Source organism: Eutrigla gurnardus (genome assembly GCF_963514095.1).
Source record: "Eutrigla gurnardus genome assembly, chromosome: 6".
Taxonomy (NCBI): Eukaryota; Metazoa; Chordata; class Actinopteri; order Perciformes; family Triglidae; genus Eutrigla; species Eutrigla gurnardus.
In genome coordinates this window covers 12,727,807-12,753,044 of record NC_139920.1, presented here as the reverse complement: position 1 = coordinate 12,753,044, position 25,238 = coordinate 12,727,807, and the positions used below count along the sequence as shown (strand labels likewise).

Below are 25,238 nucleotides of genomic sequence, written 5' to 3'. Positions count from 1 at the left end.
TATCTCAACTGGGTTGAGCAAGGACCCCAGGACAGAGCTGGCTTTATGCTTTATGTCAGCAGCTGTGATGCTGCTGCTCCTGCACACCACACCAAAAAAAGATGGCTGATGCCACCACAGAGTCATAAAAGGTCCTCAGGAGCGCCCCCTGCACCCCAAAAAGGCCCACGTTTTTTCAGCCTGAAAAATACCAGAGCTGCAGATAATCTGTCTGCAGCTGCGGATGGAGGGCACACTGATGACATGTACAAAGATACTTTGGGACAAAAAGCTGCGTAATGTAATTTATTATTCACAAACCCTACTTGAGGTGAAGCCCCCAAGTGGTGCGTTGTCACCTTTTGTGCAAAAGGCTCTTAAGCCAAAGAGTTGTCGAGCATTTAGGGCAGCCTATGGCACTGCATCACATTTTCTCCTCTGGAAGGGCACCCTAGGGCACTGCATCACGTTTTCCTGCACAATGATTAATTAATACTGCCATATGGAAAGGTATTGCTTGAGTTTCTGCAGCCAAAACGCAGGATATTAACCATTACAGTAATCAAGTTAACATCGGTGAACGATTCACAAATGATCTTATGTCAGACTACCGGATTTAAAAAGGGACATACCATTAAAACATTAATAAAGAATATACATATTATTATTATTATTACTATTATTTCTTCCAGTTAAACCAGAGTAATAACGAGCGCATGAATACAAGGATCCTATTAGTAAACAGATCCATCACTCAATAGTAATGTTGGGCTGACGTAAACCACTGTTGTGTTCTTTCATACGGAAATTTTGAATAATTAAATCTTTGTCCTGCTTCTTAGCATTTGTATTATTTCAATAGCTTCGCTGGGATTTGCCAAACTTTGGCGTTAGTGGTGCCGAAAAATATGTTCAGAGTGACACAGCTTCGTTTTTTGTTTCTGATACTGTGGGCGCGGTTTGTGGCAGTTTTAAAACGTTTTTGATAACTGATTGGTCGACAGCTGTGCATTCGTATGATTCACTCTATTCTCTTCACCCATTGGACAAGCAGCAACCATCCCTCGCCGCTAAGTGGCTGCTCAAACAACACGACCAAAATTCAAACTCGTTGAAGGAAGCGTGTTTTAACGTCTACTTGTAGTTGTTGTGAGCAGTCAACGTTAGTGCAGCGCACATGCTACGTTTAAAAAGCTAACAGCGTAACAGATAGCTATAGCTACTGTTACTGAAATGGCTGAAACGGAACCTTCGACACGGAGAGGAGTTCTGGAATTTAGCCCGGTCCAGAGAGACAAGGCTAACAAGGAGAACGATGTTCCGGTTTTAGTTTTGACGCTGTTTTCGAAGGCTCCATTTGTGACATTTGGAACAGTGAGGTTGGGCACATCCAAGTCTGTTGTTCTGCGCGTTGAGAACCCCACGGAGGATGCCGAAGCGGAGGTTTCTGTCGAGAAGATCCCTTCGAGTAAAGGCTTTTCTGTGGACCACAGCACGTTCACGATACAGGTATGTTCTAGCTAACAGCTTTTCTCTAACTAACGTTAACACAAAAGGGACGCGACTCACGTAACGCTACAGAACCTGTTAACCAAGCTCAGGAGCTGTGCCAAATCCCATGTAATAACATGGTTTACTATTATATCTCTGTTCTTATTATTCCTTATTTAGTGTCCCCATTGTGAGATAACTGCAGTTGTTCCACGTGTTTAAAAAAAAAAAAATGTTTTTTGCAGCCCGAGGACTCGCTCAGTTTGACAGTAACCTGGACTCCAACAGAAGAAGGAGGAATCAGGGAGCTCATCCTCTTCACTGCCAATGGGGTCCTCAAACAGCAGGCTGTACTGTTGGGCAGAGCAGAAGCCCCCAAAAAGAAGAAGGTACATGTCCCAACAGAGGCTGCTACAGCTACCCACCTAGATGAAAAAACATTTATACATTTTGGTAGAGCTGTTTTTATTAATCAATTCATCGATTACTAGTTTGGTCAACGGGTAATTGCTGAGATACTCTCAAAAAATTGTAAGCATGAAAAGGGGCGGCTTTTTCTATCTGTTATCATTGTAGAAAATTCCATACTTTGCACTATTTATTGGACAAGACTTTTGATGATATTTCCATGACCTCTGGGAAGTTATGATGGGTATTTAAGTTGTTTTATAGACATAACAATTAATCCAGAATATAATTGACAGAAAATGAAAAATGAATGGTCATTTGCAGAAGTTAGTACATGGTTGAATATGGCTTTAACTTATAAACATTTAATACAAATTTCTTATACTGTAGTTCTGACATGGCATACATTTTTGTTTCAGAAAAGCTTATGGGACACAATCAAAACCAAAAAGGAGGGTGAAAGAGCAGCCGCACCTAGGAGGAAGAAAACAGAACAACCATTGAAGATGGCAGCCAATAAAACCTTCCAAGTGTCCCGAAAACCACAGTACAAACGGGAAAAGCCACGCAGCCCACTCGCTTCTCTCAATGAGGGCAAAGCCGTCAGAGAGAGGTCCCTCTCTCACCTCAGTCCCATTGACAATTACTCTCTGAAATTGGAGGAGAAGAAGGCCTTGAATTGCACCCAGAGGCAACGGACGCTGGGCTTGTCGGACCAGGAGAATATCCATCCTGGTCAGAGGAACTCTCCTCTTGTCCTACTTGTCCCAGCTGGGAAAATAATGGACTCTGGCATCATGTCTGCTAGCTCAGATGTGTTGGAGGGCAAACCTGAAAGCAAGAATCTTACCAAAACGCTCAACATGACGCTGTCACCTATTGGGACTCCAGAGATGTTTAAGAAGTTCATGCCACACATTCAGTCAGATGGCCCACTTTCTGAGCCCGAGGATGACAGTGTTTTAACTGGATCTCCAGTTATCTCTTTGAAGGATGCACTGAACCTGATTGACTCTGATCTGTGCCACGTTAACACCCCTTCCAGAGACACTAGTTCGAGCTGTGGCTTTACAGATTCACTGGAATCCAAGAGTGAGAACCATGGCTGTGGACGTGAGCGAAATGTCCTCCAAGCATTACCCGATAGCCCAGAGTCCAGTGAACCAACACTTACCTTCTTTGTCAGCAAAAAGGTTGTTGTTTCGGAGGCTGATAACGCTATGGAAAAGGTAAAAAAGGCTTTTACCTCTGTCACAGTGACCAAGGGCAAAGCACCAGTGGAGGAAATCAATTTGAGTGGAAGGAAAATAAAGAAGTCAAGGCGAAGGCTCTTAGAGAAAACACTGGAGCTATCCGATGGCAGGACTCGGTGTGAGTCTGGACCAGGCACCCCAAGCCTTCCTGTCATTGACCTAGACACCGAAACCAAGGAGTTGCAAAGCTCTGAGGACGCCGGCTCCCTGTGTGATGGCGGACAGCAAGCCCCAGACTTTACTTCCTCCAGCCTGACTCCACAGCTCGATGTCTTGCCTTTACCCATTACCTTCCCCATCACCTCCCCTCCATCGGTGGCCCCTGCCCGCTTCTCTTTCACAGCTACTTCCACACCTCCTGCAGGCCCCGCTTTGGTTGCTTTTACTGTCACCTCTCTGTCGCCGCTGAGCTCCTCTTCTCCTCTACACCACAGCTTCGCACCTTGCATATCCCCAACTGCTTCGGTACCTGCGTATGTGCAGGAAGACTCATTTCCAGTTCACACGGCCGTGAACTACAAAAAGAGGAAGAGTGAGGAGTATTTGAAAAGTGATTCAGTGACTGAGGTTGTTGGGAAAACTGAGCGTGTCAAAAGGAGCAGAGGGGCCGCTGGGAAAACTGAGCCCCCGCGATCAGTACAGGAGAGGAGAAAGGCATCACAGAGGCAACAGCCGAGAACAACAGGTGAGCAGGTGTTAAGTTTATTGATATTAGGATGTAAACATAATACATGATGTTGTTTCTTGGTAGAACCTGGCTAACATTTATAAAATGCTGTTGAAACCTTAAGAGACATGTTGATTAACATTTTGGAGTTTGTGCTGCTGTTGAATTGTATTACATTATGCAGCATAAGTGTTTTTTTGTTATTTAACTTTCCCTCCATTGATGCATGGGACAGACAAAATAATAGAAACACCTTTTGGTAGAAAACAATACAATTGAAGCTAGGTGTACGACTTTATCCACTAAACTGGCAACTGAGCATATAAAACTTGAATCACCTGCATCATGTATGTTTCCTTCCATTTTTTGATATATCTTATAAGCTGACTTTGTGTGCAGTAAATTATAGAAATTTGCTACATTTATACATTTATAAAAACAGCAAAACGCATTGAGATGAGATTTAAGATATTAAATAAAAAAAAGTTTGGTTATGGTTAAGTTATGGTAACTTTTTTTACCCCTCTACGGTAGGTTTACGTCAATTTCAGATTAGTTGCAGTAGTGCCCTGCTGAAGATGCATACATGCAAATACCTTTTATATATAGTTTTCTTACAATACACATCTTAAATGATGGTGGTAGTCAGGCTACGTCCAGGAGTCAGATATACTGGTCAGCTTCAGCAGATGTGTGTTAATGCAGTGGACTTTAATGTAAATTCTTGAATATCCATTTCCAAAAATATGGGTTAGAACTTGTGTTTAATATCTGCCTTGTTTCTGGCCTCTGCATTAATTTGATTTTTTTCCAGGCTCGGTGCGATCAATGAGTACATCATCTCTTAAGACTGTGAAGTCTGTGGTTCCTGTCCAGACAAAGCAATCAAGCTCCAAACTCTCCTCACGAGGTAAAATGGTGTATTATTTACCTGTAGAAGGGGTGAACCCTTCTTATAAGACTTGATTGCTGTTCTTGTAGTATAGGTATGTCTGGGAGGTTTGCTAACATAACTATGTGATGAAATTGAAAATGAGCTTTTTTGTTGTTCACAGGTGCCCGGTCTCTGAAGTCATCGGGCATTTCATCAGCGAAGACGGCAAAAATGGTCGCCGTGGCGCAGTCAAAGCTCAGCTTTATTAAGCCGGCGCATTCAGGTATTTGATGGCAGCTTTTGTTTGATCTTAAAATTTGTATTTAGTGTTTTACTTCTACAATTTTTCTCCCAGCCATACCGAGACACCCGATGCCATTTGCTGCCAAGAACATGTTCTATGATGAGAGGTGGATCGAGAAGCAGGAGAGGGGATTCACATGGTGGATCAACTACGTCCTCACCCCGGATGACTTTAAAGTCAACACTGAAGTCGCTAAAGGTAACATTCAGCAGGCTATCGCCATGCAAACATGATGTGGGGGAAATCTTTATTGTGTAGTGCTTGGTTTTGTTCTGAACACTTTACAACTTAAACATAATACATGCTGCTCTTTATTTGAATGAGTGTCTGAGCTCCAGACGTTGAAGGGACTTAATAATTCTTAAACGTTGCTCTTTTCATTTGTTTCTTGTGCAGTGAATGCTGCGTCCCTTGCCATGGGAAACGATGAGAAGTACAGTGTGCCTAAAGCTCCCACCAAAGAGGAGATGTCTTTTAGCACCTACACGGCCCGACGGAAGCTAAACCGCCTGCGTCGTTCCGCCTGCCAGCTGTTCACTACTGAGGCCATGGTCAAGGCGATTCAGAGACTCGAACTGGAGGTGGAGGCCAAGAGGCTGCTCGTCCGAAAGGACCGCCATCTTTGGAAGGACATAGGTTAATTAATATTTCATCTTGTTGCAGAAACGCTGGGTTTTTATATGTTGCAAGGTCTCATCAAATCCTTGGTGAGCCTGAAAGTAACATCATTTTCTTGTTTTCTGTCATTTTTCAGGTGAACGCCGAAAAGTCCTCAACTGGCTTCTTTCTTACAATCCCCTGTGGTTACGGGTTGGACTCGAGGTATTCTGACACAACAGCGTTTCCTTCTGCAGTCTCTTTATCTTTCTGTACAGTCCAATTTCTAGTTTCTTCTCTGTCCATGCCACTCTTGCTAAGCAGCAAGCACAATGTTGCTCATTCGCAGACGATCTTCGGGGAGTTGATCTCACTGGAGAGCAACAGTGATGCCTTGGGTCTGGCTTTGTTCATCCTCCAGCGGCTTCTCTGGAACCCAGACATCGCTGCTCAGTTCAGACACGCCAAAGTGCCTAACCTTTACAAAGACGGTAAGTTTTTATTTTTTTTGTTTGTTTTGTTTCATATTTTTTATTGACAAAGATGGTAATTTAAGAGGATCTTAATATCCTGAGGTGGAGACATTCTTTGAACTTTTTGTGGTAATTTTGAATCCAAAGTAATTACATGTCTATTTATTTGGTTATCTGCTCAAGTTGTGTTTCTACACCTTGACTTGTCATGCTAAAAACTTCTAGAACTGCTTTCAGAATTTCCTGCTGACAACACGAGACGCTTTCTGAATATCGCTATATTCAAATTACAGTATACTGCAAGATCTAGAAATGCCTAAAATTCAGAGCTGCAGCATCAGTTATTCCGCAAATTATTTTGTCATTCAGCGTTTATTTAGTCATTTAGTAAAACGTCTTGGTTTGTCAGATCAACAGTCCAAAACCCAGATATTCAATATGCAATTATATAAAACAGCAAATCCCCCCAAATTAACAAGCTGGAACCAAAGAGTGCCATTTCTCAAAACAAAGAATCATCAAAAAATAGTAATAAATGTTTTATTATTCTTTGCAATCAATTAATCATCATAACTTTGCCACTCTTAAAAAAAAAAAGGGGGGGGGGGGGGGGGGGGGGGTTAAAAGTCATCACTGGATAAAATTTCCCAATTAACTACAAATTACTTCCCAAATATTCATAGTTGCAAATAGGGGAATTAATTACACTATTAGGATTTCTTCTGTACTCATTATTTGAAATGAGTGACATGTCTGTACCTTTTCTCGACTAGGCCACGAGGAGGTGCTGTCTCGCTTTACTCTGAAGAAGCTGCTCCTGCTGGTGTGTTTCCTGGACAAAGCCAAAGAGTCGCGGCTGATTGAGCACAACCCCTGTTTGTTCTGCTTGGATGCAGAGTTCAAGGTAGGCCAAAGCCCTCCCGTGTCAACAATAAATATTAAATAAATATTAAATAAAACACACAACAGCATTCATCAAATCATCCTTTTAGTATTTTGTCTCGGATCGATCAGGACCGATGCTGAAAATTAGTCATATTTTAGTATATAATTAAAATATAAACACCACCAAAGTCTGATAAATTGAGAAATTTGTCATGCCATCAGGGTTTAACGGTGTGTGACTAATCTCTGCTCTGCTGACGACTGAAGCTGACGGCATGGCACAGAAACGGAGTCTGATTATTGAGTCTGGCAGAGTGCAATGAGTGTCATAGTGCGTTAACTTGTGTAAATGACTATGCAGTGCCTAATTTATGACCTTGACCTACCTCTTCTTTAATTTATGAGCTAAGAGCACTGCTTACACTTCACATAAATGTAGACGTACAGATCGATAACAAGATTGCTTTTTGAACGGTTCATGATCAGTAGATACGTTTAATGGTAGTAAAAAAAATCTAACATTGAGTTGCTTTATTTTTATAATCTTATCAATCTTATAAGCTAAGATTTATAAGCCATGAGCATAGTGTGGTCATATTTATTAATTTATTGAAGGCCCAGGGCTATATGTTTGAAATAATTACGGTCAACATAATACATGTGCACATAGTCTGTCTACCTTTTTTATATCCAAGAGGGAGAAAGTGCTCCGGTATGTATTTTTAAATAGACAAGGACCCTAAAGCCATTCATAAGTGAACCCCACTATCATGTTGACTGCATTTTAATCCATCATTCAGAAGAATGAAGAACTGTTTCACATTGTTTATTGTGTTTTTCTCTCATTAGATTGTTTTGGGTTGTATTAAACTCTGCTATGCTTTATATTTCTTTTCTTTGCAGACGAGTAAAGACCTGCTGTTGGCCTTCTCCAGAGACTTCCTGAGTGGAGAGGGGATTCTCCCCCGGCATCTCGGCTACATGGGGTTACCTGTCTCCCACGTTCAGATGCCCCTGGATGAGTTCAACTTCGCTGTGAAGAATTTGGCGGTTGACTTGAAATGCGGCATTCGTCTCGTGTGAGTGATACGGAAGGAATTTTAATGTGATGCTCTGGGATATTCACTTTTCTCAGAGGTCAGACTCTGCTACATGGCAGCATCCCTGCAGCTGGGAGGGATTCAGTGTTCAGCAGAGCTGTTTCACACTGAGGATTTCCTCCCTGGGATTCTCACTGAAGGATGCTCTCTCCAACTACCCTATCTTTAAATAGCTTGCACTCTGATCATTTCAATTTCATAAGTGTATCTCTTTATGTTTATATTTTAATGTATTTCTCTCTTTAAATGCACAGAAATACAGGGTAGAAAGTGTAATTGCAATGAGCCAGAACATATCTGTAGAGTAAATCTCTAATGTAATTAGACTTCGCTAGACTTCCTCTTCAAGGGTCTTTCCCTTTCCCCTTTTGCTTTTGAAGGATTATTATTGGCAAATACGCACGCTCTCCCCCGCTTTACACCTTTTGTCTGATTATGTAGATTGTGAACGTTTGTGATTTAAGTCTCTCAAACCATCAGCATTCATTGATTCTACAGTCCAGGAAAGATGCCAGGTTATTGGTGGGGTGAAAAAACAACCACGTAACACCAAAGATGTCAAAAATGGAGGCAAACAAAGATTCTTATGTTGGGTTTGCGTCCAGGCGTGTGATGGAGCTCCTCATCCAGGACTGGAGTTTGTCGGCCAAGCTCCGTCTGCCAGCCATCAGCCGCCTGCAGAAGGTCCACAACGTCGACATGGCTTTGCAAGTGCTCAAAGGCAGAGGGGTTGACCTCAAGGATGAACTCGGTAATTATGCAAAACAAGGAGAGGCTCAACCTGAAAGAAACTTTTGTCCCCCGTGAAATGTGCATGTAACATTTCTGTTAAAGAGCACAGGAACTTAAAGAAACCATTACATCTCATTGTGTTTCATACTGGGCTTTATATTCCGCCAATGTTACACAATGTAATTACTGTTCTTTGACTTGAGCATAAACGCCGCAAACCTTTTTGGAGTTTGATCACAAACAGACGGTGTACAGCTGCACAGCGACATAATTGGATTGATTTGCCCTTTATGTGACAGCATGGTTGTTAGTGTTTGTGCACAATCACATAAGTGAGCATGTGTCAGACTGACTAAGCAGTACAGGATAAAAGACGTAAAGAAATTTAGAAAAGTTAACATTTAATTTGCCAACTTAATGAGTCAATAAATTAGAAATTAAGAGTCATCAGGCTGTACATAACAATTAATTAAATGAATTCATAATAAGTATAATCAATCTGTCTATCATTTTTATTATTGGTGGTGAAAAGTCCCCATCACTAATTCCCAAAAGTCAAGGAAATGTCTTCAAATGAATATTTTTCCAGATTATAGGGTCAAACCCAAAGATACTCATTAACTAACATGAACACAATTTAACTGCTATGGTTAAATTTAAGAACCATAATAAAAGGTATTTAAGAAACCTTTTATTGTCTTTATTTTCAGGCTCCAACATTGATTCCAGAGACATTGTGGACGGACACAGAGAGAAGACACTGAGCCTCTTGTGGAAAATCATCTTTACGTTTCATGTGTGTACCAGACATTTTTCCAGTCCGCCAGCAGGGCACAACATTGCAAGTCATTTTTTAACCCGTGGGAAGAGTTGATTAATGCGCTCTTATCAAATGACCTGTTAAGGTGGAGGTGATTTTGGACGAGGATCAGCTGAGGGAGGAAATTGGCTTCCTGAAGAGAACCTTGAGGACCAAACAGAGGCTGGCGTCCCTGAGGGCTTATCGGGGCCTTCAGCAGAGTCCAGTAAAGACCAGACTGCCGTATGAACACAGCAGCATGAAGATCACCCTGCTGATGGAGTGGGTCCGAGCTGTGTGTGACTTCTACAATCTGAAGGCAAGCTTTCTTTTTTTGTTTCGTTTGTTTTTCTTCAGCTTGCAGGCCCAAGAAAATCCTTTTGTGTTTGAAGTGGATACTTTGGTAGTGATTTCGTTTTGTGTGGTTGTGCAGGATACAATGGTACTTTGTTCCCCTTCTGCACTTTGTAATTTGATGTATTATTGAACTGTTCTCCTGCTTGGGGTGTTCTGTCAAACACTTAAAAGAGTTACAAAATAGACTTCAGTGTTTAAACAGACGGTTTCTTAACTTGTGAAAACCGTAAATGAAGTGTGTTATCCATCTGTGCAGGTGGAGAACTTCACCGTGACGTTCTCGGACGGCCGCATCCTCTGCTACCTTATCCACCACTACCACCCCGGTCTCCTGCCAGAGAGGACCGTCAGTCACAGCACCACCCAGACTCTCGAGTGCTCACCGAGAGGTCGCCTGGAGCTCAACTGTTCAGCCAGCGACTCTGACAACTCCTTTGACTCCTTGCCAACAGGCGTGAACGGTACTTGTCAGCTGTGCGGTGTGTCTTCAGTGCAATAGTCTGCTTGGATGCACTTTGAAAAAAAAAAAAAAAAAAAATTTAAGTTGATGTTTATCCCCCATTTGTACATCTCACACGTGTGCTGCATTAGTGTTTGGACAACAAGGAATATGATAAGACATCTTCTGCATAATAAGACATTTAGGGAACTCCAACAGGTTTCATACAATTGCTTTGGGTGGGGATTTGCAGCTGGCTTTATGCAGATTAACCCCTCCTGTTGTGGAATCAAGCCTGTTTTATTTAAAACAAACATTAAGGAGGAGAAAATACTAGTTAATAAATTATACTAGCATAGCTTGTAAAGTTACAATAGTTAACGTTTTAACTAAAAACTCAAAAGCTTCATGTTCCACATTTGAACTTGATTTCTGATTTTTAAATAATAGGATACATGTAGAAAAATGATTGATTTCATGGCTCAAAAGTGAAATTTATGTTTGTAAACTCTTAAGAAGGACTTGCTAAGAGACAGAAGCAGACTTGTGATGACAGTGTGTTATTTTTGTGAACAGGCCCAGATTCCCCGACAGTGGAATTTAAAGAGCTCCTGGAGAATGAGAAAAACAACTTTGGACTGGTCAACGCTGCTGTGGCTTTCCTTGGCGGAGTTCCTGCCATGATCAACCCAGCTGACATGTCAAACACCATCCCCAATGAGAAGGTACGATCAGACAGGAAGGTTTCTCTCCACTCGCTTTTAGACACATCTGTAAGATACAGTAACGATGTATAATAAGGGTGTCAGCGGAGCAGATTTTACATGGAAGCTCAACAGTCTTTTCCAGCTTTTAAAACAATATCGTTCACTTTCACTGATATCACATTATAGGTGTAGTCCTGAAGTGAAGTCCAATATGAAAATGACAATAGTCTGGTTAAAAGCCAGATCTGTAACCATGACACCAACAAGTCATTATTTATGTATTTGAGTCGATGCTGGACATCCTTTTGTGTTCGGTTTTGTTTGTTTGATTTGTCTGTTTGAATTTGTTTGTTTGTGTTCTCATTTTTTGTGTTTTTGATTATTTTATTCATTTAAAGTACAGAAACTATCAATGTGCACCATGGGAGTAGTGTTGGAAATGATCTCTGGCTAAATACACTCAATTGTGAATGTTTCTCTGTACTTGTCCCTTGCAAAAAAACAAATGCATACATGAATAAATAAAATCCAGCTCTGTTCATTTCCAGGTTGTGATGTCATACTTGTGCTTCCTGTGTGCTCGTCTTCTGGACCTGCGGAACGAAACCAGAGCGGCTCGGGTTATACAGGGCGCCTGGAGGAAATACACATTAAAGAAAGATCTACAGATCTACAAGGTTGGTTCAATCTTCGGTACACCTGCAAAGTGATTAGAGTTTTATCCATCAGATCAATTCTATTCATTTGTTTTTATTATTTTCTATTCAACCATGGATGAGACCATTTAGGCATATATATCATGATGGAACCACAATTAATGTGTTTTTTGTGTTATGTTTTGAGCTCCTTTTTCTGCTTTATTTTCTATAATATTTGGTTTAATGTTAGATTTAACATTGACACGTGATATCATTTAAAAAGATCAATTAGGTGCACAAACCTAAATATGTGTCATTTGATATGTTAATATAAAAATATTGATTATAACTGCTGTAAGGACGAAGGAGACGGTAAGTAATTCATACTGATGAGCATACAGAGAATTATCACCGGAATATATGTGGAAATATAAAAACTAAAATTGATGAACAATAATACATGTTTGTTGATATATTTTTCTTTGCTCTCTTTGGACACAGGAAAGAAACATGGCTGCCCAGAAAATCCAGTCAGTTGTGAGGACTTTCCTCCAGAAGCGCAGAGCTAGGAGACAGAATAAAGCTGCCGTTATCATCCAATCAGTCTGGAGGGGTTTCCTAGCCCGCAACAGGTTGAGGCTTAAGAAACAGGCTCAACTACGGGCTCTGCAGCATGAAGCAGCAACTGTCATCCAGGTAGGTCTTTATTAGATGTGATTTCATAACGTGAGGATAAAAGGCCCGTTAACAAAAGATAAAAGACTTTACACGATAAACCAACATCTAAATGATTAAAAATTCACAATATTGCACAATGTTTTCAGCGTTCTCAGCCATTGATGACTTTGACTTGTTGTTCCGATTTTCTTTTTCTTACCTCAGACAGTCTTAAAAGAGTTTGGATATCAACATATTGACGTTGGTGCTGAATTTGTTTATGCTGTCAGACAACTTTTGTGATTTCTGCTTCAGTTCAATGTCTGTCCATTTTTTTCCCAGCAAAGACACCTGCTACAATGATGTGCCTGTAATAGTTCTGTGAATAGATTGGTCTTATCTTGTCCATGCAGGCGCAGTGGAGGATGTTTTCGGCTAGAAGGGCTTACCAGTGCCTCAGATACTACACCATTGTTGTCCAAGCACAATGGCGAATGAGGAGGGCAGCCTCTGCTTATGGAAGAATTCACTGGGCGGCAACTGTCATCCAGAAGCGCTCACGAGCATGGGTGCTGGCAAAAAGAGACCGAGAACATTATTTGTCCGTTAGAGCTGCAGTGGTGAAAATACAGAGAGCGTACAGAGGGTGGAAAGCCCGGAAAACAGAAGAGGAAAACCGCGCTGCCAAAGTGATTCAAGCTGTGTTTAAAAAATGGTACAAGGAAAAACTGTCTGAAAGAACTGCTGCTGCTGTAAAGATACAGTCTTGGTATCGAATGCAGATGTGTTTCCATCAATACAGAATGATCAGGAGATGCACTGTGCTCATTCAGGCCCAGTGCAGAGGCCATGCCCAGAGGCGCTGCTTTCAGCTGTTGAAGCTTCAGCACCACTCTGCTATTGTCATTCAGAGTGCGCTCAGAGGGCATGCCGTCAGAAAACAGGTGGCGAAGATGAGATGCGCTGCAGTCATAATCCAGCGCTGGTTCAGGGCCTCCGTGGAAAGAGACATGGAACGGCAAACATTTGTGAGGATGAAATGCGCTGCCATTACCATTCAGGCAGCGTATCGTGGAAAAGTGGCTCGGGAATCTCTGAAAAAACTGCACAAGGCAGCAACGGTAATCCAGGCAGCTTATAGGAAGTGTGCTGCCCAACGGCGCTACCTTGCCCTGAGAAAAGCCGTAGCTTTGATACAGCAAAAGTACAGAGCCACAATTTTGGCTCTCAAGACAAAGAAGGATTATGATGCACTTAGGAATGCTGCACTTGTCGTACAAGCTAACTGGAGAGGCAGAGCTGCCAGGAAGGCAACAGAGAAGCAACATCGGTGTGCAACATTGATACAAGCTAACTACCGTCGGCACAAAGCGCAAGCAGAGTACATGTCCAAGAAGGCCTGTGCAGTGGTTGTACAGCGTCGCTACAGAGCTTATGTGGCTGGAAAGGAGGCGAGGAAAGCATTCCTGCACACAAGAGCAGCCTGCGTTACACTCCAAGCTGGATTCAGAGGCATGAGAGTTCGGACCGAGCTGAAGAAAAATCACTGGGCGGCGACAGTCATTCAGTCTGCAGTCAGGATGTTTTTATGTAGGAAACGATATTTCCTTCTACAAAGTGCAGCGATTATCGTCCAAAGCCGATACAGAGCTCTTCTGGTCGGCAGGGCACAGCAAAGAGAATACACGGCGCTAAAGCAGGCCACTATAACGATACAAGCTGCATACCGGGGATATAGAGTGAGACAAGTTCAAAAGAAGAGGCACAATGCTGCCAGAGCAATCCAAGCTCAGTTCAGGATGCACAGAATACATATGGCTTATCTTGCCACCAAGCTTGCTACCATCATTATTCAGCAACACTACAGGGCCAAAATGCTCAGAGATCAACAGATGCACAGTTACAGGACAATGAAATCTGCCGCTGCAGTCATCCAGGCTGCATATCGGGGCCACAGGGCAAGGAGGAAGATCACAGAGATGCACAGAGCTGCTACAATAATTCAGAGACAGTTTCTCACTGTTAGGGAGAGAAATAGGTTCCTAGCTCTCAAGGCAGCAGTTCTGGTTTGTCAGCAGAATTTCAGAGCAGTGACTCTGGCAAGAAAAGACCGTTTGGACTATCTGTCAAAGTACAGGGCAGTCATTTGTCTGCAGGCAGCCTACAGAGGATATAAGGTCAGAAAGCAGTTGCGTATCCAGCATGCAGCAGCTGTAACAATTCAATCTCACTTCCGAATGTACCAACAGAGGACCCACTACAAGACTCTTCACTGGGCTGCCAGTGTTTTGCAAGCACGTTACAGAGCTAACAAGAAAATGAGAGAGGAGATGCAAGCCCTGAGTGTTAAGAGGAATGCCGCTGTTGTCTTACAAGCTGCCCTCCGTGGAATGAAAGCCAGACGAATTGTCAAACAAAGGCATCAAGCTGCCAGTGTTATCCAGAGAGCTTACAGAGCCCACTGTGAACACAATCGGTATCTGACCTTGAAATCCTCCGTACTCACCATTCAGCGGAGGTATCGGGCCACTGTAGCAGCGAAGGAACAAATGCAAAAATACCAAAGGATGCGCAGCGCTGCTGTTGTCCTGCAGGCAGCGTACAGAGGTCAGCAGGTCAGAAAGGAGGTTGCTCGTTGGAATCAGGCTGCCACTGTGATCCAGTCTGCATTCAGAAAGCACAGAGAGGTAATTAAATACCTGGCCATGCGTCTGTCTGCCATTATCATCCAGAGATACTATCGTAACCGTATTCTTCAGAGGCAAGAGAGAGAAAACTTCCAAAAAATGAGACAGTCTGCCATCGTTCTTCAGGCAGCTTTCAGAGGTCGACGTGTGCGAACCAACATTGCCAAGATGCACATCGCCGCTACTATCATTCAAGCAAACTTCAAGAGGCATAAACAGCAGTCAGCCTTCAGCAAACAACGCTGGGCAGCCTGTGTGTTACAGCAGAGGTTTAGAGCTCAGAGACAGAGAAACCTTGAGCTAAAACATTATCAGGAGGTGAGGAAAGCGGTCGTAAATCTACAAGCTGCCCTCCGTGGAATGATATCCAGAAGAACAATCAAACAGAGGCATCATGCTGCCAGTGTTATCCAGAGAGCTTACAGGGGCTTCTCCGAACGCAAGCAATATCTAAAATTGAAATTGTCGGTCCTTTTCATTCAGAGAAAATATCGAGCTTCTGTTGCAGCTAAAGCACAAAGAACGCAATACCTGCAAATGTGCAGCGCGGCCCTCGTCGTTCAGGCAGCGTACAGAGGTCAGCAGGTCAGAAAGGAGGTTGCGCGTTGGCATCAGGCTGCCACTATGATCCAGTCTGCATTCAGAAAGCACAGGGAAGAAGTCAAATATCTGGCCATGCGTCTGTCCGCCATTATCATCCAGAGATACTATCGTGCCTGTATTCTCCAAAGACGAGAAAGAGAAAAGTTCCTCAAAGCAAGAAATTCTGCCATCATTCTTCAGGCAGCTTTCAGAGGTCAACGTGTGCGACTCGACATCACCAAGATGCACAAGGCAGCGACTGTCATCCAAGTAAACTTTAAGATGCATAAACAGCAGTCAGCCTTCAAGAAACAACGGTGGGCAGCCTGTGTGTTACAGCAGAGGTTTAGAGCTCAGAGACAGAAAAATGCTGAGATGAAACATTATCAACAGTGCAGAAAAGCAGCCATCTTGTTGCAGGCTTCTTACCGTGGAATGAAATTAAGGCAAAACGTCAAACAAAGGCATCAAGCTGCCAGTGTTATCCAGAGAGCTTACAGAGCCCACTGTGAACACAATCGGTATCTGACCTTGAAATCCTCCGTACTCACCATTCAGCGGAGGTATCGGGCCACTGTAGCAGCGAAGGAACAAATGCAAAAATACCAAAGGATGCGCAGCGCTGCTGTTGTCCTGCAGGCAGCGTACAGAGGTCAGCAGGTCAGAAAGGAGGTTGCTCGTTGGAATCAGGCTGCCACTGTGATCCAGTCTGCATTCAGAAAGCACAGGGAAGAAGTCAAATACCTGGCCATGCATCTGTCTGCCATTATCATCCAGAGATACTATCGTAACCGTATTCTTCAGAGGCAAGAGAGAGAAAACTTCCAAAAAATGAGACAGTCTGCCATCGTTCTTCAGGCAGCTTTCAGAGGTCGACGTGTGCGAGCCAACATTGCCAAGATGCACATCGCCGCTACTATCATTCAAGCAAACTTCAAGAGGCATAAACAGCAGTCAGCCTTCAGCAAACAACGCTGGGCAGCCTGTGTGTTACAGCAGAGGTTTAGAGCTCAGAGACAGAGAAACCTTGAGCTAAAACATTATCAGGAGGTGAGGAAAGCGGTCGTAAATCTACAAGCTGCCCTCCGTGGAATGAAATCCAGAAGAACAATCAAACAGAGGCATCATGCTGCCAGTGTTATCCAGAGAGCTTACAGGGGCTTCTCCGAACGCAAGCAATATCTGAAATTGAAATTGTCGGTCCTTTTCATTCAGAGAAAATATCGAGCTTCTGTTGCAGCTAAAGCACAAAGAACGCAATACCTGCAAATGTGCAGCGCGGCCCTCGTCGTTCAGGCAGCGTACAGAGGTCAGCAGGTCAGAAAGGAGGTTGCCCGTTGGCATCAGGCTGCCACTGTGATCCAGTCTGCATTCAGAAAGCACAGGGAAGAAGTCAAATACCTGGCCATGCGTCTGTCCGCCATTATCATCCAGAGATACTATCGTGCCTGTATTCTCCAAAGACAAGAGAGAGAAAAGTTCCTCAAAGCAAGACATTCTGCCATCATTCTTCAGGCAGCTTTCAGAGGTCAACGTGTGCGACTCGACATCACCAAGATGCACAAGGCAGCGACTGTCATTCAAGTAAACTTCAAGAGGCATAAACAGCAGTCAGCCTTTAAGAAACAACGGTGGGCAGCCTGTGTGTTACAGCAGAGGTTTAGAGCTCAGAGACAGAAAAATGCTGAGATGAAACATTATCAACAGTGCAGAAAAGCAGCCATCTTGTTGCAGGCTTCTTACCGTGGAATGAAATTAAGGCAAAACGTCAAACAAAGGCATCAAGCTGCCAGTGTTATCCAGAGAGCTTACAGAGCCCACTGTGAACACAATCGGTATCTGACCTTGAAATCCTCCGTACTCACCATTCAGCGGAGGTATCGGGCCACTGTAGCAGCGAAGGAACAAATGCAAAAATACCAAAGGATGCGCAGCGCTGCTGTTGTCCTGCAGGCAGCGTACAGAGGTCAGCAGGTCAGAAAGGAGGTTGCTCGATGGAATCAGGCTGCCACTGTGATCCAGTCTGCATTCAGAAAGCACAGGGAAGAAGTCAAATACCTGGCCATGCATCTGTCTGCCATTATCATCCAGAGATACTATCGTGCCTGTATTCTCCAAAGACGAGAAAGGGAAAAGTTCCTGAAAATGCAGCGGTCTACCATCACACTCCAGGCAGCGTTTAGAGGCTGGCGTGCCAGGAAGGACAGGAGCCGCCAAAATCAAGCTGCCATTGTCATCCAGTCGTGCTGGAGATGCTCCGTGCAGAGGCGTATTTTCCAAAGGAAAAGGGACACAGCTGTGAAACTTCAGCGGAAGATCCGGGCAGTACAGCTTGGCAGGTTGGAGAGGAACAACTACACACGAATGAAGAAAGCTGCCATAACACTTCAGTTCCACTGCAGAGCCTGGATTGCGAAACGACAGGTAATGAAAGCTCTTTATTTAAAGTTGGTTGTTTGCAAGGGCTTCTTTTTTACACCTGCCTTCCAGACAGCCCTAAGACTTGAAGTCAATATCTTGAAATTGAAATGAAACCACTGCCTTCTTGGAGCAAAGCTAAACATATTGAAATGTGATTTTTAATTAACTGCTCAAAAGAGGCTCAACATGAAAGCTTATTGTTCTTTGCATACGATTGTCTTCCAGGTACTAGAGAGAGCCAAAGTAGAGAGGAGGCTCCGTTTTACGTCTGCGGCCTTCCATCACCTCAGTGCCATTAAGGTCCAACGAGCTCTGAGAGCCCACTGGGCTTTGGAGTCGGCTAAAAGACAAATCCATTCAGTCATCAGCATACAGGTAAATAAACAATGAGCCAAAAAATTAAAAACAAAATCTGTCACTGAAAGGCACTTTAATTTAATTAAATGCTTCATGTAATTAATGCTTCCCCCCCCAGCGATGGGTGAGAACGAGGCTGCAGAGGAGACGTTATCTGGAGGACAGGAGGAAGGTAGTCGTAGCCCAGAGAGCAGTCAAGCGCTGGTTAACCCGTCGTCACAAGGCTGCGTCAGTCATCCAGCAGGCCGTCCGCAAATTCCTCCTTCTGAGGCGCCAGAAGAGGGTTCAACAGGGCATTGTCAAAGCTCAGGTACTACAGTCAGTGTTACACGTGATTACTTTTCTCTTATAGTTTATGTTCACACTTTTTCAATTGTGTCTTAGAACAGTAGTCAAGTGCCCATATGAACATTGAAACAGATTTTGTTTGCTGTCATCGTTCCTCCTGTTCATACTGACCATTAGGAGGCTCTTCCTTATGAATATATAATATATGCTTGGATACAATTTCCAATCCTCTTTATGTGTAAAGGGTATGTGAGTATCTTCCAAAGCTTGTCATTTTAGTACACAATTCCCTCTTTTTGTTATAGTATAATGCAAATCATTTTATTTCAAATTAAATACTAAACAGCATATTACTTTGGAATATATTCAGTTTTGCGTATGCAGACTGTGTGGAACCAGGAATGAGTAAAGGCTAGCGATAACCTTTTCATATGGGAAAGTGACTTATTTTAGGACAGATATGACAAATTGTGAACTTATCGTTTATCACTTCCAGGCTCTGTGGAGAGGACACCGCTCCCGCCGACTGAATGACAATGCCAAGGTGGTGAAGTTGAGACGCCGCTTACGTGAAGTGTCCGCTGGCGTCCGAGAGGAGGACAAACTGTGCAACAAGACGTCGTCTGCCCTGGACTACCTCCTTCGATACAAACACTTCTCCTACATTCTTGAGGCCCTGAGGAACCTTGGTAAGATTTGCCATTTCTGGTTGTGCAACCACAGAGCTTCCTGCTAAAATCATAGTTTTACTTTTCAGTTTTTTTTTTTGTAGTTGATGTCCAGTGTTTGTTCTCCTTCTCCACTTACAATTGATTTTACAAATGTTTTCAAATCAAGTGTTTTAATGAGACTGTTTTTAACTATTTTAACATTTGCCATGGTTAATCTGCATTGCTGAGTTTGTAGTTGTTGGCGATTAATTCTTCATGATCAGTGTTTGGCATCAAGGTGCACTGAGGGGAGAGGCAGAGTTGGACACAGTTCTATGAGGATGCAAAAGCATGCACTGCACCAGCAATTTAATATTTTACACCCTCAGTTGAAATTTGAATTATTAATGCCAAGTGCAAGGTGGAAGGTGCACAGACTGCATGGACGCTGTAGTGAATGTGCAGCTGGGTGAAGGTGAATATCAATCAGCGGGTGTGGTGATTAACCAGTCAACTCATCCAGTTAAAACAGTGGTCTCATAGATAGAAAAGAGGTTATGATACAAGACTGGGTGGGTCATGACCCCCAAATGCGGTCACTGTAATTCTGCAATCGATTTTTGCATGAGTAAGTAAGACTTTTGAGGAAGTGCAGAATGTTGCCTGTGTTGTAATAGTAAAAGTGCTTGTGTAATCAAGACGAGACTGAGGTCATTACATAAGGAGTTAGTTGACTTGTGTTCCCAGAATCTAACTTGTGTAATCTAAAAATCTAATAAAGTGTATGTTCCTCATGTATAATTGTTGTTGGGTATCCTCCTATTGGATATACTTAAAACTCCTTTTATGTGAAGATATTCTCGGATATGCTAATAGAAGACATTGTGTGTGTGTTTGCGTGTGCAGAGACCGCCACCAGACTGTCCCCAGAGTGTTGTGAGCGCCTGGTAGAGAGCGGAGCAACCAACGTCATCTTCACACTCATCCGATGCTGCAACAGGAGCGTCCCCTGCATGGACGTCATCACCTACTCAATCCAGATCCTCCTCAACCTCTCCAAGGTACAAGCCCAGAGCAGAAACCTAGTGATCACTTGACTTCCTTAAAGTGATGGTTCGGACACTAATCTATGCATTTATGTGTATAGAACAAAAACAACTAATTTACCTTAACATACTTTTACCTGCTTAAAGGAAACCTGTTGAAGTTGTACTTTTGTGTAGGGCTTCGTTTATTCATTTATATTGCAGGGCGCAGTGACGTCTTGTCAACTTGTTGTATTATTTACATGTTAAACAGTGATTTTCAGAGGTGATGGTGGTTGGTGGATTGTTTTTGGACAGAGCCAGGAGAAGGTCACAGCATTTCCTCAACAGCTTTGATTTCTCAGTTCCCCGTAGACTTTCTGTTCCTTTTTCAAATCACGCTCAGTTTCTCTTCTGCAAAACCGAGCTCTGACAGAGGAACCTCTTTTTGTTCGGGGCTGACCGATATGGCTTTCGGGGGGCCAATACTGATACCAATTATTACTAATATCTGAGTATTAATTCAACATTACCGTAACACAAAAAGTGCAAGGTGCGATCCCTGAAGTTTTATAAAGTAAATATAAATAAGAGGAAAAAAAACTCAGCTCACCGACAGCAAACACAGCTCCAGTCTGCAAATCCCTTCTCCTGCCAGTCTGTGGGCCAGTAGCCTTCATACTTGATAGACTGAACTATATACCAAATCAGGTTGCGTTGCTGTGGGCAGGACATCACTAAAGACCAGAGAGTAGTGATTGTGGCTGCATCAAAGCCAGAGTAGCACATTTTTAAATTAAATGATTTTATCTGCTTTGTAAATGTCAACTGGAACCGAGTGGAGATTAGACTGTAGGATGAGTCTGGTTCTGTGATGACAACTGAACTGAGGAAAGTTGGAATAGCCTATTCCCATTGCATAAGTCTGGGCATTCCATTATGTTGTCACACAACTGTTGTTTTTATTGATTTCTCACTTGGCCATGTGGACTTTAGTGCTTGACTTTCAAAATAATCAGCTCGACTGTGGCAACGTGTTGGCAGTAGACGCAGCCTTTTATATCTTGTTCTGCTTTTCCATCCATTACCTGTAACCGTTTGTCCTGTTCAGGGTCGCTGGGGGGGGTGAAGGCAGGGTGCACAGATCGCCAGTTTATCACAGGGCTGACACTAATCACCACCAACAGTAAACACTGTCATATTGCATTTTTAAACGCAGACTTTGCATCTGCACGGATTGTTTTTTTCAGTAATATGGTGGCTGTCCGCTTTGTCTGGATAAGTGGTTAATAGAGTTAAAGTTAAATTACATGTTTCTACTTTTTTTTTTTCGTTTTCCTCTTCTCCACTCACTCACGTGTGGTTTCCTCCCTCAGTACCATAAGACCATTGAGGCAGTGTATTCGGTGGAAAACTCTGTGGAGACGCTGCTGGACCTGCTGCAGAGATACCGCGAGAAGGCAGGGGACAAAGTGGCAGAGAAGGGCGGCAGCATCTTCACCAAGGCCTGCTTCCTTCTCGCTCTCCTCCTGCAAGACAAGCACCGTGCTGTGGTCCGTATCTGCTCTAAACACATGACTTTTGAAATGCTTGAGATATTCGTCCAATAATTTAAGAAAATGTATATGCCATATTTTAATTCGACTTCTTTTTAAATTTCTTCAGGAGGTTATGAAGCTACCTAAGGTTTTGGATAGGATACGCAGTATTTACCGTCTCACTGCTCGCAAACACAAGATGGATGCTGAAAGAACTGTTATGAAACAGAAGATGAACGCATCGATCAATGGGAGCTTCTTTGTTCAAGCAACACCTCGTAAATCCCGCCCTGTGCCAAAGTATGTATATATGTGTGTGTGTGTGTGTGTATAGTGAACTGTATTTGTCAGAGATATATAGATACTATACGTTTACAGCGATAATTCACATTCTGTTTTTGTTTTTCAGATTTGCACCGGATTGGGTTCTAAGAAAGGACAAGCTCAAAGACATCGTAGACCCTCTCAGGGCCATTGAGATGGTGGCGAACACACTCTGCATTGTGTTGTAAATAGACATGATTTGAAATCTTGGTTCATCATCCAATTGTTTTTACTTTTGCTTTAAAATATTTTATGTATCATTTGAGAATTTTTCCCTCTCACATTTCCATGTTTTCCATGTATATATTAAAATGGATTTGTTTCTTAAACATGGTGCCAGTCTCGTGTATCTTTCGTCTATCTTCTTGTCTTCTTGTATCGTTCTTGTCAGTCAACAATGTCAACAATTCAAATAAAGTAATTGTACGTCATAAAAAGTCACAGTATAGTTTGTTTTAAAAGATGGCATATAAAGTATGAAAGCTGTCACTGATGGTTTGTCATGAACATTTTCATGAATGACATAAAAGAGTATGTTATAAAAGTTATAAACATGTCAAATTAAAAGTCATGGAAGCTGGAGAGGCTGGAGGAAACCCACGTTGACATGGGGAGACCATGCACCTCCTCAGAAGTCTTGAACCCTGCATCAAGTGTTCACAACTAGTATTTGTTTTTATGCAGACAATATATTCCTATTTTTCATGTAATATATAAATATATCTCTCTCTCTATATATATATATATATATAAATATATATATCTGAATACTCCTGTTTTTTGTTATTTTATAGAAATTGTTACGCCAACACTGAATTCGTGACAAGCGATTGATGCATAACTGTTCTGCAGTACTCGTCTCCCTTTGTCCACTGGTTAATCATTTAGCTCATGTCACTTCCAGTTAACCAAAGCTTTTACTGGCCAAAGGGCAGGGTCATCACACCATCTACACACCCACAAAGTACAATGTACCATTTGTTGATGACAGGAATGACTTGAGAGCATAGGGCATACAGACCAGTGGTATATTTTGATTAATTCAAAATACCAAAACATTACAAGTACACACACACACACTCTGCTTTTAAACAATCTTCAGGGGGAAATGCACACTATCGACAAAACAAAAGTGCTCTTTCACATGTCTTGTGCTGTTTTAAAGGAGCATAGACATTAATTTGATCATTTAAAGTCCAGAGTTGAAGGGATTTAATGTATGTTTTTCTTTAAAGGGGACATATTGCGAATAAACTCTCGCAAGCCAATCAGAGCAGAGCTTTTTCAGGATGGTGGCTTAAAAGAAAGGCGCTAAAACAGAGCATTTCAGACAAAGGGTGAATTCAAGCATGAATCAGAAAATGAGTATGATACATTATGTCCCCATTAAGTACAATGGAATCAGTAATCTACAATAAGTGATTTAGCTTACAGAAAAGTAGCTTACGGAAATTCACATGCATTTCACTAGAATTAGAGGCTAAAGTTGCAGTTAGCTAAATATTATTGCTAAGCTGCTTCAGCAGGAGTCTGCCTGTGTTTATTCAGCATCATCATAGGATGTATCTACTGCCTCAAATTATGTGGAATTACCGAGATATCGGTTAGTCAAAATGTCTATTTTCCCATTATATATAACAGCTAAGGAAACACCAGTGAGTATATATAAAGCTGGCCATTTTGATTAATTCAAAATACCAAAACATTACAAGTACACACACACACACACACACACACACACACACACACACACACACACACACACACACACACACACACACACACACACACACATATGTGCATGCATATACTGTATATGCATTATTTATTTATTCACCTTTTTTTTCTACCACACTGCTGCTATTGTTATTTTGTCCACTGCCAGGAAAGTATTTTGCCAGGGGTTTCCTCTGCAAGGCACAGCAGGCTGGTGCCACTGGGTCAATCCTTTGTTTGTAATGACAAACCTTGATAATGAGAGTTTGCAGATCCTGCGGCGAGTAGGGGAGGTACAGGATCAGGCTGTCTCCCGGAATGGATGAAACAAAAATAATAGCCATTTTCTCCTTTCTGCCTATTTGGAGCAAACTATGGAAATGTACAAGGAATTGTTCTGTGAGGGAAGACTGGATGCTACAGTGACTCACCTTCGCCTCTTGAGGAACAAGTGGTACTAAGACAACACGCGCTACAGCATTCTGGACCAGCTGGAGAGATTTAGATTTATTTGAAAAGCCTGTTAATAGGGAATTACAATAGTCCAGCCTTGAGATAACAAATGCATGGAGTAGTTTTTCTGTATCTTTCTGAGACAGCATTGGCCTAATTTTAGTAATGGTACGCAAGTGAAAGTAGGCTGTCCTTCTTTTAGTTTGTTTAATATGCGAGTTAAAGGATAGATCCTGATCAAATATATATACAGTATATGCCCAAAATACAGTAACTTCTGTTTTATCTGAGTTTAACATCAGGAAATTGCAGGTCCTCCAGGTTTTTATATCAACACATGCCTGGAGTTTAACTGATTGGTTTCTTCAGGCTTGATTGATAGATATAATTGAGTATCATCTGCATAACAATGGAAGTTTATAGGTTCATAACATATTATACGATGTCACAATACCAAATGCCAATAAGCAACACTGGACATTCCAGCAGCGATGATACAGCTGTATGTAATTCATACTTTCAGTATCCTATCAGTGTAATTCATAAGTCAATAGTTTAAATTGTTTAAATGAATAAAGATGTTTGGCCTGCTCTTTGTGATTGCTGCCTTGATTATGTTCATTAGCCATGTTTGACCAAAGTTGGTCAGAGTGGGTGGTTGGGCATAGCCTAAAACTTTAATTCTGAAGATGGAGGTTTATCTTGTTCTTCTTGTATGTGGTTAAGACCACTAAAACATGGCTTCCTTCCTTTTTTTCCAAATGGGAAAAATGGGTTCACAAACCTCATGGAAAGAACAAAAGCAGCAGTAAATACAAGTGGCCCAACTTACCTGGG

At 42.3% G+C, this 25,238-nt stretch overlaps 1 protein-coding gene across 1 annotated transcript; it reads left to right on the top strand.

Moving 5' to 3' along the window:
* The first annotated feature begins 1,138 nt into the window (after nucleotides 1-1,138).
* aspm (assembly factor for spindle microtubules) lies at nucleotides 1,139-22,561 on the top strand. Its single transcript, XM_084011900.1, has 26 exons — nucleotides 1,139-1,488; nucleotides 1,716-1,859; nucleotides 2,298-3,816; nucleotides 4,613-4,708; nucleotides 4,854-4,955; nucleotides 5,028-5,174; nucleotides 5,373-5,612; nucleotides 5,731-5,798; nucleotides 5,923-6,064; nucleotides 6,820-6,950; nucleotides 7,835-8,010; nucleotides 8,637-8,782; nucleotides 9,474-9,559; nucleotides 9,669-9,881; nucleotides 10,176-10,380; nucleotides 10,935-11,083; nucleotides 11,614-11,742; nucleotides 12,205-12,399; nucleotides 12,774-18,053; nucleotides 18,276-18,425; nucleotides 18,526-18,717; nucleotides 19,192-19,384; nucleotides 20,252-20,406; nucleotides 21,747-21,923; nucleotides 22,036-22,208; nucleotides 22,318-22,561. Exons 1-26 carry the CDS (start codon nucleotides 1,213-1,215, stop codon nucleotides 22,418-22,420), a joined length of 10,587 nt encoding a protein of 3,528 aa, XP_083868026.1. The 5' UTR covers nucleotides 1,139-1,212; the 3' UTR covers nucleotides 22,421-22,561.
* Nucleotides 22,562-25,238: the final 2,677 nt, after the last annotated feature.

Excerpts from the sequence above, each read along its gene's own strand:
- aspm (XM_084011900.1), top strand. The coding sequence starts at position 1,213 with ATGGCTGAAACGGAACCTTCGACACGGAGAGGAGTTCTGGAATTTAGC. Across the intron at positions 6,951-7,834 it reads GCTTGGATGCAGAGTTCAAG|ACGAGTAAAGACCTGCTGTT; the intron begins GTAGGCCAAAGC and ends TTTTCTTTGCAG. Across the intron at positions 20,407-21,746 it reads TCCTCCTCAACCTCTCCAAG|TACCATAAGACCATTGAGGC; the intron begins GTACAAGCCCAG and ends TTCCTCCCTCAG.